Raw genomic sequence first — 16,536 nt, forward strand, 5'->3', positions numbered from 1 at the left:
GCTGGATACTTGGTACAGATGTTTGTTTTTAATGGAAAGCTCTCCCACATATCATGGGGGTGGAGCAGTTGCTGGAGTTCCTGAAGGAATACGGATCTAGATCCATTTCAATCTGAGTTCAGGTGCAATTTTGGGACTGAATCAGCCTTGTGTGCGCTGATGGATGATCCATATTGGGGGCAGGACAGAGGAAGTGTGATTCCCCTCCTGCTTCTTGATCTCTTGGTGGCTTTTGATACCATTGACCATGTATTCTCATGGACCAGCTCTGTGGGATGTGTATTGGGAACACTGTTCTAAGTTGGTTCCACTGAGAGCCAATGTGGTGTAGTGGTTAAGAGTGGTAGAAATGTAATCTGGTGAACCGGGTTCGCGTCTCCGCTCTTCCACATGCAGCTGCTGGGTGACCTCGGGCTAGTCACACTTCTTTGAAGTCTCTCAGCCCCACTCACCTCAGAGTGTTTGTTGTGGGGGAGGAAGGGAAAGGAGACTCCTTCGGGTAGTGATAAAGTGGGATATCAAATCCAAACTCTTCTTCTTCTCTTCTACCTACAAGTCCAGATATTAGCATTCAGAGACAGGGTTTCGACTCCATGGTCTTTACGTTAACAGTGCACCGCAGGGTGCAATCTTGTCCCCAATGCTGTTTAACATATATGAAGCACTGGGTGTGGTCCTTTGGAGCCTAGGGGCAATGTGTTATCACCAATAACTCCCAGTACTGGAAGCCAATGTAGGTCTTTCAGGGCCGGTGTTATATGGTCTCGACGGCCACTCCCAGTTACCAGTCTAGCTGCCGCATTCTGGATTAGTTGTAATTTCCGGGTCACCTTCAAAGGGGCCCCATGTAGAGCGCATTGCAGTAGTCCAAGTGGGAGATAACCAGAGCAGGGCAGGTAGGGTCTCAGCCTGCGTACCAGATGGAGCTGGTAGAAAGCTGCCCTGGACACAGAATTGACCCGCGCTTCCATGGACAGCTGTGAGTCCAAAATGACTCCCAGGCTGCGCACCTAGTCCTTCAGGGGCACAGTTACCCCATTCAGGACCGGGGAGTCCTCCATACCCGCCCTCCCTGTCTCCCCAATACAGTACTTCTGTCTTGTCAGGATTCGACCTCGATCTGTTAGCCGCCATGCATTCTCCAACCGCCTCCAGACACTCACACAGGACATTCAACGCCTTCACTGGTTCTGGTTTAAAAGTGAGATAGAGCTGGGTATCATCTGCATACTGATGAACATCCAGCCCAAACCCCCTGATGATCTTTCCGAGCAGCTGCATGTAGATATTAAAAAGCATGGGGGAGAGGACGGAACCCCGAGGCACCCCACAAGTGAGAGCCCAGGCATCTGAACACTCATCCCCCAACACCACTTTCTGGACACGGCCCAGGAGGAAGGAGTGGAACCAGCTCCCAGCCACTCAGGACCCGATTACTGCAATACACTGTGTTTAGGGCTATTCATTCCCAAGGCTCCAGCTATGGCTAGACTGTTGATGGGGACAAAATATTGCCAGCACATAACTCTGGTGCTCAGAAGCTTATACTGGCTGCTCATATGCTACCATGCCAGGTTCAATTTGTATTAATTGTCCTTTTATTTAAAATGCATCTCTGGGTTATTTGTGGGGCATAGGAATGTGTTCATTCTTTCCCCCCAAAATATAGTCCGGTCCACCACATGGTCTGAGGGACGGTGGACCAACCCACAGCTGAAAAAGGTTGCAGACCCCTGGGGTGCTGGTGGGTTTTCATGGCATTTGCTGCAGAGCAATGTTGATGATGTAATCAGCCAAAAATGTGAAGCAGAGTTTATTTCCCCCCTGAAGTGGTCCGCTAAGGAATACTGAATTCCTTGCTTTGGAACGTTAAGGTTTGCCTTACGTTTGCAGTAAAATCTATAAGGATTGGTAGATGTGTCGTTTTACATTTATACCAAAAGCAAGTGAGAGTTGCAACTCAGTTCTCTCCTGTAACCTCCAAAACGGAATTTCTATTTGTTGTCGCAGCCAACCAGTCATGGCCTTCCCCCTAGATAATTAAAAGCGATAAGGGACTCAGTCAGGCAATTCCATTTTATTTTCTTAGTTAAAATATTCCATAGCTCCTGGAGGCCACTGAGAATGCTCAGTTGTCATCAGGCTGCTTTTTCTAGGATGTTTATATTAATGTTAATGTTAATAATAATAATAATAATAATTTTATTATTTATTACATCCCCCCCCCAAAAAAAAACTTGCTGGGTTTCCCCAGCCACTCTGGACGGCTCCCAACAGAATAGTAAAAACACGATAAAGCATGAAACATAAAAAACTTCCCAAAACAGGGCTGCCTGCAGATGTCTTCTAAAAGTCATATTCTTGTCCCTTTTAAGTGTTGTTGTTTTTTAAATTGTCCTTCTGCAAACCTTGGGGTTTCTCAAACATGCGGACTCCCCCCCCCTTCTTTTTGCAGTTGCTCCAGTCCTGTTTAACATGGGGTCTCAGTGTAAGAAGACTGACAAACTTGCAAAATGTCGCGATATATCTGTGGGTGTGTATGCATTTATGGAAGCTCTGTCTGGAAGTGGTTAAGCCTCCCTCCTCAAATGCTAACTTCTGTGATCAGAGACGGTGCTGATAAGGCAGGGTTGGAAAACCTTTGGCCCTCCAGATGTTGTCGGACTCTAGTTTCCATCCGTTCAAGGCAGGATAGTAGTCAGTGGTTAATGATGATGAGAGCTGTAGTCCAGAAACAGCTGAAGAACCAAAGCTTCCTTGGCTCTTCTATAAATCATTACTTCATGTGCAAAAAGTAAAACAATAATCTACTCTGATTAGTTCTTGAACATTTAAAGCAATTTAGAGCAGTTTCTCGGTGTAACCCCTTCCCACCGGGTTGTCATTTTCTTTCTCTCACTTACTCAACATCCCATCTTATCGGGTGGTTATTTGGGGGAGTGGGTTACTGATGATGTGTACACATCTTTAGACTGTGTGTGTATTTAGGGTTCTAAACCAGGTCCTCCCTTAAAGAGGTGTGCTGGCCCCAAGGGTTTGTCCGTGAAGCGAGGTCCAAGTCCAGTCCTGGGTCTAGGGGACCAAAGGAGGTCAGTCCGGCGGGGAGCGAGGCAGGGAGCAGGTCAAGGTCCAAGGCAGGTTCAGGCACAAGGTTGCAGGTTGAGCACACGCTTGCAACTAAGTTGCTCACACAACTTGGGCTGGGTCTGGCTGGCTTTTATCTGGCCCTATGCTTAGGGCGGCCCCGATCCTCCGGAGACTCGCCTCTCCTCCGGGCCTGGAGGCGAGCACTCCTCCTGTAGGCACTTAACTCCCTTTGCCTCTCTGCCCTGAGCCTCTGTAGCTCAGGAGAGGCTGGTGGGTTACTGGACCCAGGGGCTGCCTCAGCTTCCTCTGAAGAGACTGGGAGTGGAGCACCTGCAGGCAATGGGTCCTCCCTCCCATCAGGAGCCAGAGCAGACTCTGCTGATGCCTGCACCTGGGGATCCAGCACAGGTGGGGATCCTTCAGGCTCAAGCCCTGGCCCCGGCTCAGCTGGTTCTGGAGGCGGGGAATCCTGTGCAGGCTGGGATCCCTCAGGTTCAGCATCAGAGTCTGACTCCCAGGCCATCACAAGAGGGCACATATTGCGGTGAGACCTGGCAACCAAATCCCTGTGTTGTGGGTGGGAGTGATTGACAGCCACAATACCCAGTCGGTAGGTCCCTCGATGCAGGGTTCAATCTGGCCAATGGGACGCAAGGTAAACGGATTCAGGGACCTATAAAGACCCATGCACGTGACCCTGAGCTTCCTATTTTCGCCGCATGCATCAGAACACCCGCCCACCTCTCCCTACTTTTAGGGCTTGTGCGCTTGACCTTGCTATGCCGCCGCGTGTCGTCTGTCGTTGGGACAGGAGCACGGCAGGGATTTTCCCCACTTGGCGGGCTGCGGTTAAAAGGTCTGAACACGCAAATGGTAAATACTTCAAAATGGGGTTGCGTGTTCAGTAAGGTATGCTACAAAAACGTCTACTGTTTCATGAATGCTTGCATTATCAGATGGAATTTTATGAATGCTCAAATATGTGTGTGTGTGTGTGTGTGTGTGTGAGAGAGAGAGAGAGAGAAAGTATTTATTAACAGTGTGTTCTACTAGATGTAGTATTACTCAGAAATAAGACTTCAATAAACCTTACACCCTAGTGTGTTTAGGATTGCAGCCTAAATTTGGAAGATTCACTATGATCTGAATGTGGGTTCCAGTTACTGATGGAGGCATTCACCAGGGTTGGGTTAATACCTTATTGTTATGCTTTATGCCTTAATCTGAAGGATGTTGTGCCGAGTGACAAAGGCTGGACTGAAATATCTCAGTGTTTTTTTACAAATATTCTCTCCCCCCCTCCCCCCCCGCTGCGAAAATGGAGCTGAAATCTTTCGCTGCTTAACTTTGTGTGCATGGGAGGGGTTTCTCCAAAAGTTTTGGGAGGGGGTTTCCCATGTATCTTACTGGGCCTCAGCAGGAAGTGTGGCTTATGGGATACCGTGGAGAGAGCCACATACTGCTTCCTGCCGGCCCCACTTCCCGGAATGCCTTGGGAGCTATGCGATGCTTAATGATATGGTGTCACTCTCAAGGAATTTGAGGAAACACAGCCAACAGGAAACTTCGGAGAGAGCCTTGCACTGTTGCAAATGGTGTGGGGATTTTTAAGTTGAAAAAGTAAGCGGGAGATGAATAGAAAACCCTTGGCCACCTTATACAGTGGTACCTCGCAAGACGAATGCCTCGCACAACGAAAAACTCGCTAGACGAAAGGGTTTTTGCGATTTTTTAGGTGACTCACAAGATGAATTTTTCTATGGGTGTGCTTCGCAAGACGAAAATTTCAATGCATTCCTATGGGAATTAAATTTCAATGCATTCCTATGGGAATCCGTGCTTCGCAAGATGAATTTTTCGCAATACGAAACGACTCGCAGAACAAATTAATTTCGTCTTGCAAGGCACCACTGTATGGTGTAAGCATGAACCCCAAAACTTTGGATATTTTCTCCTTCTCCTGTATGTTTTTGGGGGGCATGTTGTGTTCCCCACCCACCCAACAACTGGCCAAATAGCAAAATTTTCCAAAACGCTGGTAATTCTCTACTTCAGGCACAAGGAAAAGAAGGTTGGTGTATCTTCTTCTGTTTCCACCTGCTTTGAGCTCACACCTTTCAAATGCTTCTGTTTAGGCATTTCAAGTGCCTTGAAGGGGTGAACAGATGTTTCATTCCATGCATTTGGAAAAGTTATAGTTCATTTACTTTCCAGTGAACTCAAGGCAGCTAAAAAGTCCCAACACAAAACAATATTTCAAAATATAAAATCACCATCAAGTTAAAACCCCAGAATAAACCCCAGTGAAACCACAGTCATATTGCTGTGTTAGTTCCTTAGATCTTCCACTTCATGTGAAATTTATTTTGTTGATGTCTTGTGCATCGTTATGTTTACTAGCAAAGAGTCATTTCCAAACATTCGCAAATGCCACAACAGCATTTGTGAGTTACATTATGAAGTCACAATTAAAAAAACAAACGAAAAACAGGATAATTGCTGTGGAAACTTTCATCTACACAAAATGTACTGAGATGCTTCAAAGTGTGTGTTATTGTTGTCAGTTTACTGAGATATAGATTTATTTATTCAGATTATTTCCTGTTTGTTTATTATGGAGGGGTGTTGGTTTCAAATTTATTTTTGGGTGGGAGGTATCAACATTCTTATGGCCTGTCAAATCTGTTGGCAGAGAGTTTTGTGTTGTAGTGTTTGGTCAGTTGCTTAGGGACCGGCCTAAACACCATCTTGGTTGTGTTAACTACAATTTTGTGGTTTTCCAGTTTAGGAAGGCACGGCCTTGTTCAGTAACATGCAAGCATGGCTTAGGGGGGAAAAATCCTTTCCATATGTCATCAATTCAATGTGCTTTCAAAGTAGTTTTGAAAATTCCAGAGCTAAGTCTGATATTTGTTCTTTTGTGTTGAAACTATATAATAAGTGTGATACTTCTGACTCGTAACTGTACCATGTTTCATGATATATTGTAATCATGTATGGAAAGAGAGGTCTTTAGTAAATGCACTGGTGACTTCAGCCTAACTTTTCATTTTATACTGTAGGGTCTCGGAAATGTTTATCTGTAATTTAGATTTTTCTCCACAACATCTTGTGATACAGTATATGTGTAATCCATTTCATTAGTGCTTTCCAACTTTTTTTTTTTTAAATCCCCCGCAAGCAGAAAATTGGAACAGCAGAAAAGGATAGGGCTAGAACATTTCTCCCTGGTGTGCTAGCTTTCTGCTTTGAGGGAGATTTTTGTGGTATTTCCCGCCTGCAATCTGAAATGGTAGTCAACCCTACCACCCCTTTCTGTTGCGTTAGAGTGGTGCCACACGGGCAATGTTACCGCAACACTGAATATTACTCACTCCTGCTGCCCCTTTAATTCAGGGCTTGAGGTGTTTGGAAGAGACGCCAGTGATGTTTTTAAAAGAAACTGCAGGTAACCCTAGTATATGGGATTGGGGTTTGATAGAACCTCAAGGAAGACAAACCAGACATGGCAAATGTCACCAGTGGTTCTGGCCTCTCTCGGTGTATCGGTGCCTCCTAATGTTGTAAGCCAAAAATGGCTTATCTTCTGAGTTACGCCAATAAAACTCAGAGACAAGAGGAGTTAGGAGTTCATTGTTGTTTATTGCAAAGCAATAGGTTACAGTCGAATCTTTTCGCAAAACTGCAACCCGGCTGGGGTATTTATAACATTTCAAACAAAGGATTTCAATTTTAACCAATCACGTACATCATTACCTCATTTCATGTTTAATACACATGCGCAATAAGCATTGCTAACTAAACCTTGATTCTCACCGTGATCTGTCACATTGTGTTAGTATGCATGTTGGGAGCCTGTGTTACGTGTAGCCATTTGTACCATGTATCAACTTATGTTCTAGCTTATGAGCTGTATCTTTGTGGTTGACGTATTAGCTGTCCTTCTGTCCCAGTGGGGGACATTTTGCATCTTGCAAAATCATCAGTTTCTTAAAGCAACAGGTTACCATAACTTCTCTATTAGAAGCATATTCAAGGGTTTATAAAGGTAAAGGTAAAGGGACCCCTGACCATCAGGTCCAGTCGTGTCCGACTCTGGGGTTGTGGCGCTCATCTCGCTCTATAGGCCGAGGGAGCCGGCGTTTGTCCGCAGACAGCTTCCGGGTCATGTGGCCAGCATGACAAAGCCGCTTTCTGGCGAACCAGAGCAGCGCACGGAAACGCCGTTTACCTTCCCGCCGGAGCGGTCCCTATTTATCTACTTGCACTTTGATGTGCTTTCGAACTGCTAGGTGGGCAGGAGCTGGGACCAAGCAACGGGAGCTCACCCCGTGGCAGGGATTCGAACCACCGACCTTCTGATCAGCAACTCCTAGACTCTGTCCTAGATTCAAGGGTTTATAGGGGTTCACATTATCACATTCGTTATTGCCCTTTGGGCCACTACCACACTTTCACCATATTTTGCAAAATGTTTCCTCATGTGGCATGCTTTTTTCTATTGCCAAATCTGCATCTTAGGACCCCTTCTTATATGGTGCTTAGCACTTGGATATGTGAGCTGTATAGTTTTATATGATATGTGGTGCAATAATGTTGGAAATCTCTGCTAACTCCTGAAACTTACTGGGTGACCTTGGTCCAACTGTTATCCCTTGGCTTAACCTAACCTAGCTCCTAGGGTTGTTGTGAAGCTAAATATGTAGAAGGAGTGAACCATGCTGCAATATACCATATATACAAATATTGAGTCAGAATAGTGAATTTGAAGCCAAGTCTACTCAGAGCAGATCCACTGAAATTACTGAACCTTTGATAGTCATGATCAGTGCTTTTTTTCCCTGGGGGGACGCAGGGGTATCCATACCCCTAAACATTTTGTGAATCTAAGTTTGGCCTCATTGTGGGGCAGTATTTCAACATGAATTATGGTGCTGGAGGAGACTCTTGAGAGTCCCATGGACTGCAAAAAAGATCAAACTTATCCATCCTTAAAGAAATCAGCCCTGAGTGCTCACTGGAAGGACAGATCCTGAAGTTGAGGCTCCAGTACTTTGGCCACTTCATGAGAAGAGAAGACTCCCTAGAAAAGACCCTGATGTTGGGAAAGATGGAGGGCACAAAGAGAAGGGGAAGACAGAGTACGATATAGTTGTACAGTGTTCCCGAAGCGACTAGCATGAGTTTGGCCAAACTGCGGGAGGCAGTGAAAGATAGGCGTGCCTGGCGTGCTCTGATCCATGGGGTCACGAAGAGTCGGACATGACTGAACGACTGAACAACAAATTTCAACATGAGCAGGAAAATGAGAGTACCCCAAAACATTTTTTTTCAAAGAAAAAAAGCACTGGTCATGAGGATTAACTTCAGTGAGTATACTCTAAGTGAGATTAGGGCCTTCTGGCGGTTCCCTCCCTGCGAGAAGTGAGGTTACAGGGAACCAGGCAGAGGGCCTTCTCGGTAGTGGCGCCCTCCCTGTGGAACGCCCTTCCCTTAAGATGGGAAATAAACAACTACCTGATTTTTAGAAGACACCTGAAGGCAGTTCTGTTTAGGGAAGTTTTTGATGTTTTATCGTGTTCTTAATATTCTGTTGGGTGGCTTGGTAGACCCAGCCAGATCGGTGGGGTGTGAATAATAAATAATAAATTATTACTATTACTGGCGACATCCAAGAAGCATTCAGTGCTTGTCTCCTTTTCCTTATGTAGCCCAAACAAGGGGGGGAATCATCAGCAGACTAAGGTGGATTGAACTGGGCAGCCTAAGAAGGACTGAGGTGGGCTGTTTTCTGAAGCACTGAATCGTATGAACCATAGCTGTCAACATTTTCCTTTTTTAAGGGAAATGCCCTTATTCCGAATAGGATTCCTCACAAGAAAAGGGAAAAGTTGACAGCTATGGTGAACCAAATCTTGTTAGGACACAAATACTGGTACTAAATACAAGCCATCCATTTTTAAATGCTTAGAATAACAGAAGCAGCTCTTTTCCTTACTATAGTCATTACCACCCCACCACCCCATTTCCGTTGTAAATATATCAGAAAAAAACCTGGTAAAAACAAGCACTTAGTGGTTCCTTATCTGAATTAATTTCCCTGGGAAACTGTTAACTCGTCTGAAGCCAGAAAGCCAGAAATCCACTTATTTAACAGTAAATAGACCAATACTTGTATACTTCCTTTTAACTAGCAGAAATTGTCCAAACCCCAACAATATCATTGTTTTCTTTGTCAGAGTTAATGCAAGTCCTACTGATCCATGTTTTAACTGCACTGTATAAGTTTTTTTTTTTTTTTTAAACTGTTTCCCACAAACCTCCATCCAAACAGAGAATTCTTGACCTCATGGGATCTTTGCCAGTTATTTCTTAGAGGGTCTTGGTGTAGCCTGAGGTATCTGATGCTGCTTCTAAGAAAAATAAGGGATTGTGGGGAACGGTGTTTTGCTTTTCAGGGATTTGGCTGGGCAAAAGGAAGTAGTTTTTGTGTGTATGTATGGAACGTGTGTGTGTGTGTGTGTGTGTGTGTGTGTGTAACTTGTAGTACTGTTTGTACATATTTTCCACAGTTGGGGAATTGTTCTTGTAGAGCTGCCCAAATGGGACAGCATTTCACAAAGAGGCCATTTGGCATGTCACCATTCAGAAATAAATAAATAAATCTGGAAATGACCTTGTTTCTCGTGTCAGATTCCCGTGATTGCAAAACTGTTGATTCCCTTTGGATTTCCTGCAAAATGCAATTTGCTTTTTCTCTCTCTCCCCTTTTCCCTTTCAGAAATTGGTCCTGTAACAATTACCACGGATCCCAAGAAATTTCAATATGAACTCAGGGAGCTATACGTTCAGGTGAGTGTCTGTCTCCTTGCCACAATTGTTTTGGGTGGAAAAGGAAGCTAAGCCCACTCAGAACCATAAAATTGTAGAGTTGGAAAGGTTCAGCTCTGGTTCAACTCCCCTGCAACTCTGTCCCAGCCCCAAAACAATAACTGGGGGTTTAATTACAGATTGGTTGCAATACCATCAGGTAAATGATGTGTTTAAGGAGGTTAAAAAGAATATGGGCTTTGAAACGACAAGATCCAAGCTGGAGACAGAGTTGCTGGATGAGAAGAGGAAAATATTATCGAAAATGCATATTTCGTGTGCATGCACACTTCTTCAGATACCTGTGAGGTTGATGGACTTCCATTTCATGCGGCTCAATGTGTGCATGCACACGAAAGCTCATACCAAGAACAAACTTAGTTGGTCTCTAAGGTGCTACTGGAAGGAATTTTTTATTTTATTTTGTTTTGACTATGGCAGACCAACACGGCTACCTACCTGTAACAGCAAATTCAGGTTGTACAATTACAGTAGATTTTGTGCTCATACGTTACACACACACACACACACACACACACACACAGACTTTTTGCAGGAAGGAAAGTGACGGGGAAATTACTGGAAAATGTGGGATAGCAATTACTTGAATAAATGAATGTTCAGTAAACAGCTGATGTTGTCTAACTTCCTCACAAACTTTGTGCAAACAAATCACTAGGGATGCTGAATAAACAAGTTGTCTGCAGGCAGCCTTTGAGAAATCAGGCAGATATTTTGCCTGAAGAGCCATTTGTATGGCTTCCCTCCATCAGAGGTATGGGAAGTTGAGGTGGAAGAGAAGAAAATAAAAACATAGCTTAAAAGAAAAGCACAACAGAACTTTTATGGCAACTAGACAGATTTCTCCCACAGGAAGGGGGGGTGAACATGCTTTTCATTAGCTAAAGAGAAGAAGAATTAATGCTGTAATTTAATATTGTAAGAATACTGAAGCAGTGGAACAGATTTCCAAAGGCGGTTTTTGAATGGTCTTCACTGCGGAAGCCAAAGTGATTGAATTTGACAGACCTGTTGAATAGGGTCGTTTAGGGATAACACACAATAAGAGAACATGTACTCTGTGTGTTGGGTGGGTGGGTGGGGAGGAGAGCTTACGATACCATGGCAGAAATCTAGCATTCCGAAAACCCTGTTTGAGAAAGAGAAGAATATATACAGGCCAGTTTGGAATTCCAGATGAACGTGCACTTAATGGGCACACCTGTCCTACAGATGTAAGTCAGCTTGGAGTTCAGATTAGGGCATTCTCCTCTGCAGCCCATGAAAAGCTGCTCTAGAGACATTGGGGGCTGGGACTTTCCTGAGCGGAGTGGGCTGTGCTGCAAGGGACTTGAGTAGAAATTGGGCAGTGACCTTGTTCAAGCAGATCTCCACTGCCACAAAGTTCCTTCACCTGCTGCCCCCATAGCAGGGGGGGGAGGAAGGGGGTGGGGGGAGGCCCACCCGAGTGTCTATCAGCGAGGAGGGGTGAAATTCACTGCACCACCCACCCATGACTCCCGAGCCGTCAGACGGGGTGGAGCTGCGCCGCCTTGCCGGCAGATGTCCCCCTTTCCCCCTTCATTTTGATAGCTCGGGGGACGCTTGGGAGTCACAGGTGCGCGGTGTGCCATTGCCCCCCGCTCCTGGGATGCTTCCTTCAGGGGGAAGCCTCCCCGGAGCTGTCAAAAGGAAGAAGGAAGGGAGGAAGGCTGCTGGCAAAGTGGCGTGGCTCCCTACTCCCCGGAAGCAGCAGCAGAAGAAGAGTTATTTGATATCCCGCTTTATCACTACCCGAAGGAGTCTCAAAGCGGCTAACATTCTCCTTTCCCTTCCTCCCCCACAACAAACACACTGTGAGGTGAGTGGGGCTGAGAGACTTCAAAGAAGTGTGACTAGCCCAAGGTCACCCAGCAGTTGCATGTGGAGGAGCGGAGACGCGAACCTGGTTCACCAGATTACGAGTCCACCGCTCTTAACCACTACACCACACTGGCTCTCTGAGAGCATCCCAGAGTCTGGTAAACAAAGGCAGAGAGCTTAAAAGCACTTTCTGCGGTATCTTCTACCATGTGGTGGACTTTCTGGTTAAAGGCTTTCTGGTAAATGGTATATAACGAGCTAAAGAAAATGTTTTAAAATACTTCTGTTAAAAAACCAGAAGCCTTTTTACTGGGTGTAGTGGGTGAAGAGATACCAAGGGGAGAGAAAAGACTGTTTATGTATGCAACAACTGTGGCAAGAATTCTTTTAGCCCCAAAATGGAAACAGGAAGTACCAACGAAAGAAGAGTGGCAGGTGAAGATGATGGGCTTTGCAGAACTAGCGAAGCTGACAGGAAATATCCGAAACCAGCATGATCAAGTATTCCAAAAGGACTGGAGTAAATTTATACGATATCTGAAAGATTATTGTAAGCAATTAACATCACTAGCAGGGTTGGTTGAAGACGTGTAATGAGAAACTTAATATCTTCCTGAATTTAACTTAATATCTTTCTAAATTTTATTTAAATTTTGAACTATTTTGTAATGAGTGTAATTAGCATTGGAAAACGTACAAAATGCAACGATATTATAAAGGTTAATTTTGAAAGCCATGAGGCGGGAGGGAAGGAAGTCGATGGGCTCTAAAGAGCCAGTGAGGTAAAGTGGATAATAATGATGTAAATGTATCATATTAAATGGAAAATAAATAAAAATTATATATAAATAAAAGCACTTTCTGCAGCAGGACTATCTCTCTGCCTAAGCTTTCTGCCCCTCATGCAGTTAATTTGCAGAATTTCAACCGCCGGCTCCCGGTCGTGCAAGGTTGAATTTGTGCAAGTTAATTGTGCGCAAGGTGCAGTTTTTCCTCTACTAAACAAGCGAATGTTAATAAGTTTATAACTGTTAAGTCTTAAGTTTTTTTGTCTGTACTTTCAATATACTCTTTTTTCTGGGTGACCAGAAAGAGGATCCAGCAAAAGGAGGCTTCTCAGAACTAAAATATGACATTGTATACAACAGCCAAATTCATGGCAGCACAGTAACTTTTCCAAGGCAATGTTTACGTACAGCAACAGGAGACGGATGGACAACAAGGCTGTACTGATTTGTCCCCAAAGACAAACAAATACTGCCAGTTCATATGAATTACAGGGTTTTTCCTCTCCTTTTAAAATGCTCTTTCTCCATTTTTTCCTCCCAGTTCGTTTTTTTTCTGCTTGGCCTTCCGTTCTAAAGTCAGAAGCTGCGTTTCTAAAGAGACTTATTAGCAGATCAATGGTCTCAGAACAAGTATTTTATGTTTAGCTAATAACTAGTTTTCATATATTGTTCACATTTACTTCCTGCTTTTCCAACTCCTCTTCAAGGCAGCTTTAAATAATATTTAAAGGCAGTAAAGCAAAACAACCAACAGAGAACAAAACAACATAGCGGCAACTGTAGTGACATCATAAATTTAAAATGCTTTTGTAATATAACTGGACAAAGAGTTGAGAAAACAGAATGGCGTTTACCTCATAATAAAGTAGACACCAGGGGAAATATACTTTGTTGTTTTATATATATATATTTTCTTAAATTTTCTGTTTTTACATTTAGAATATTCATTTACACAACCTTAAAATATCAGTGACTTCCCTTCTTCTCCTTCCATGGTTCATTTTGCGTAACATAAATCCCTGAATATTTTACGTAAACTATACCACTGAATGGTATAGTTTACGTAAAATATTCAGGGATTTATGTTACGCAAAATGAACCATGGAAGGAGAAGAAGGGAAGTCACTGAATATTCCGTTATTACATCTACTAAGACTCATTTACACTGTTGAATAGCTACTTGAGGAGATACTTCACAAAAACAGTAACGTTTTTCATGGTTAACCCCCTATATCTACAAATGAGGTTAAATGAATTCAGATTTTTTTGTGACTTTAAACTTCAGCACTGTTTTTTAAAAATAAAAAATTACATTATTTCCCTGTTTCTAAATTATAAATAGGGTGGCGGTGACTGTCCAGAAATGAGCATTGGCGCAATCAAGATTGCTCTAGAAATTTCTCTCCCTGGTTCATTCATCTATGTTTTTACTGATGCGCGATCCAAAGACTACAAGCTGACCCACGAGGTCTTGCAGCTGATTCAGCAAAAGCAGTCACAGGTAGGAAACAAATTCCAATTCTGATTATTTCAAAACCGCCATTTTTAATTATTATTTTTTAAGTCTCTTAAAAAAAAAGAAATGTGTTCCTATTGATTACAGTCAAATACTATCTTGGATAAAATATGTAAATGACAGTTTTATTAGATTCAGCGGGACTTACTTTTAGGTATGGGATTCGGGTGGCGCTGTGGTCTAAACCACTGAGCCTCTTGGGCTTGCCGATCAGAAGGTTGGCAGTTCAAATCCCCATGACGGGGTATGCTCCCATTGCTCTGTCCCAGCTCCTGCCAACCTAGCAGTTCGAAAGCACGCCAGCACAAGTAGATAAATAGGTGCCACTGTGGTGGGAAGGTAAACAGCATTTCCGTGCGTTCTGGTTTCCATCACAGTGTCCCGTTGTGCCAGAAGCGGTTTAGTCCTGCTGGCCACCTGACCAGGAAAGCTGTCTGTGGAGAAACACAGGCTCCCTCGGCCTCAAAGTGAGATGAGAGTCACAACCCCATAGCCTTTTACTTTTAGGTAATTGTGTTTAGGATTGAATTATACAAGTTGGAGGCAATCAATTTCAACAAATAATAAGTAGGTCCATACAATATTGAGATGGGTAGAAGAAACTATCTCATCACAGGTCATACACAGTTTTATTAATGTGTATGATATTCTAGACAGGTTTTAGCAAAATATCAGGTTTCCCCAACTTAGCTATCATTCCCTCCGTTTCCGATGTTCAAGTGTGAATGCCAATGGTTATGTAGACTACAGGGCACGTTTTCAACCCCTGGTGCCTTGAAATAGACCCTTGTTTGAAATCCTTGAGAGCCATTGTCAATCGGCATAGACGATGCTGAACTAAATGAGCCCCTGGGGTCTGATTCAGATCAGTGCAGCTTCCTGTGTTCCTATGAGGGTCAACAGGTGCAACAGAGCACAGAAGATTGCAGAAGGGCAGACAATCTGGTGGCAAAAAAAACCCAAACTCTAAAGGGACCGGGAGGGGACATCTGAAACAAAGCTGAGGAAGACTGATCAGAAAACCACTGATAACCGGCAGTGCCGGATTTACGTATAAGCTAAACGAGCTATAGCTAAGGGCCCCACTCTCTTGGGGGCCCCCAAAAAAATTAACGGAAAAAAACACCTGGATGTACATTTCCAAAATACAGTCGTACCTCGGGTTATGTCCACTTTAGGTTACGTTTTTTTCAGGTTACGCACTCCGGTAACCCGGAAGTGTTTTTCGCCGCGTCCGCGGTCCGCGCATGCGCGATATCGCCATTTGGGTTACGTACTTTTCAGGTTACGAATGGCACCCCAGAACCAATTAAGTACGTAACCCGAGGTACCACTGTATAAGATAAAAAACAAATAAAATAAAACCTACATAGAGCAACAGTGTTTTGTGTTGTGTAGGCTCCTATGATGTAAGTAATGGGCCCCGCCTGCTAGCCTGCTCCCTAAAATATCACTGGTTTGCTCATTTCTATATATAGGGTGCCTACATTCTGCATGGACTGGTTGCATGGACTGGTTAGATACCTATTAAGTCCGTAAATTACCATACAGCATATGTTCAACAGAAAAAAACACCTAGTGACAATTTGTTGTTGACAAAGGACAGCTGGACGTATAAAGGGCCCCATTACCTTCAGTAGCTTAGGGCCTCATCAGACTTAAATCCAGCCCTGATAACAGAAACACTCCACAAGGTAAGATTTTACTGCAGGTCCCAGTTGCACCAAAGGGCTAAACTTCTTGCCTGGTCCCCATCAGTATGTGCCCACCAGCTGTTCCGGGTATTGAGCAGGGACAAAACTACCACTGGAAGGTCTGCAGAACTGAAGTCTGCAGTTCGGTAGGAGAGGAAAAAGCAAATAAGTAACAGCTTCCAAGTTTTTACCTCTCTATTTAACTGGAATCTGGCACATTCAGCAGCTATTTTTTTATTTTTTTAAAAGTTATGCTACGACTAATAAAAACTTGTAATTACCCGAGGCACTAATGAATGTTATGAAATAATGTGAGCTATCATCCTGCTTGCCAATATGGTATTGTTCTTCTGAAAGTTATTACGCTAATTACTTAAGACTGAAAATATTAAATAAAGCGTATCCCTTTAATGACATAATGTATATTTCCTTCACTAATTGATTTCTGATGCTTTGCTTTTTCCATTCTTTTGCGTACGAGGGCTGTTTAAATATCCTTGTTTCTTTCTCCCCCAAACCATATAGGTTGTGTTTGTTCTGACAGGAGACTGTGATGATAGAGGACATATTGGCTACAAGGTCTATGAAGAAATTGCATCAACAAGTTCTGGTCAGGTTTTTCACTTGGACAAAAAGCAAGTTAATGAGGTAGGAATGAGTGGAGTTTAATTTTCATGGCAGTCCTATATGGGTATTGATGGGATGTGAACTTTTATCT

At 43.6% G+C, this 16,536-nt stretch overlaps 1 protein-coding gene across 1 annotated transcript in view; it reads left to right on the forward strand.

Annotated features, from left to right (window-relative positions):
- Positions 1–16,536, forward strand: part of HMCN1 (hemicentin 1) — a 286,626-nt gene that overhangs the window by 35,222 nt on the left and 234,868 nt on the right. Inside the window, exons 2-4 of the mRNA XM_033151379.1 lie at positions 9,869–9,939; positions 13,951–14,109; positions 16,344–16,466. Coding sequence (XP_033007270.1) covers positions 9,869–9,939; positions 13,951–14,109; positions 16,344–16,466 — 353 coding nt within the window. The remainder of the gene's footprint in view (positions 1–9,868; positions 9,940–13,950; positions 14,110–16,343; positions 16,467–16,536) is intronic.

The sequence above is a fragment of the Lacerta agilis genome, chromosome 6, assembly GCF_009819535.1.
Source record: "Lacerta agilis isolate rLacAgi1 chromosome 6, rLacAgi1.pri, whole genome shotgun sequence".
Classification (NCBI taxonomy): Eukaryota; Metazoa; Chordata; class Lepidosauria; order Squamata; family Lacertidae; genus Lacerta; species Lacerta agilis.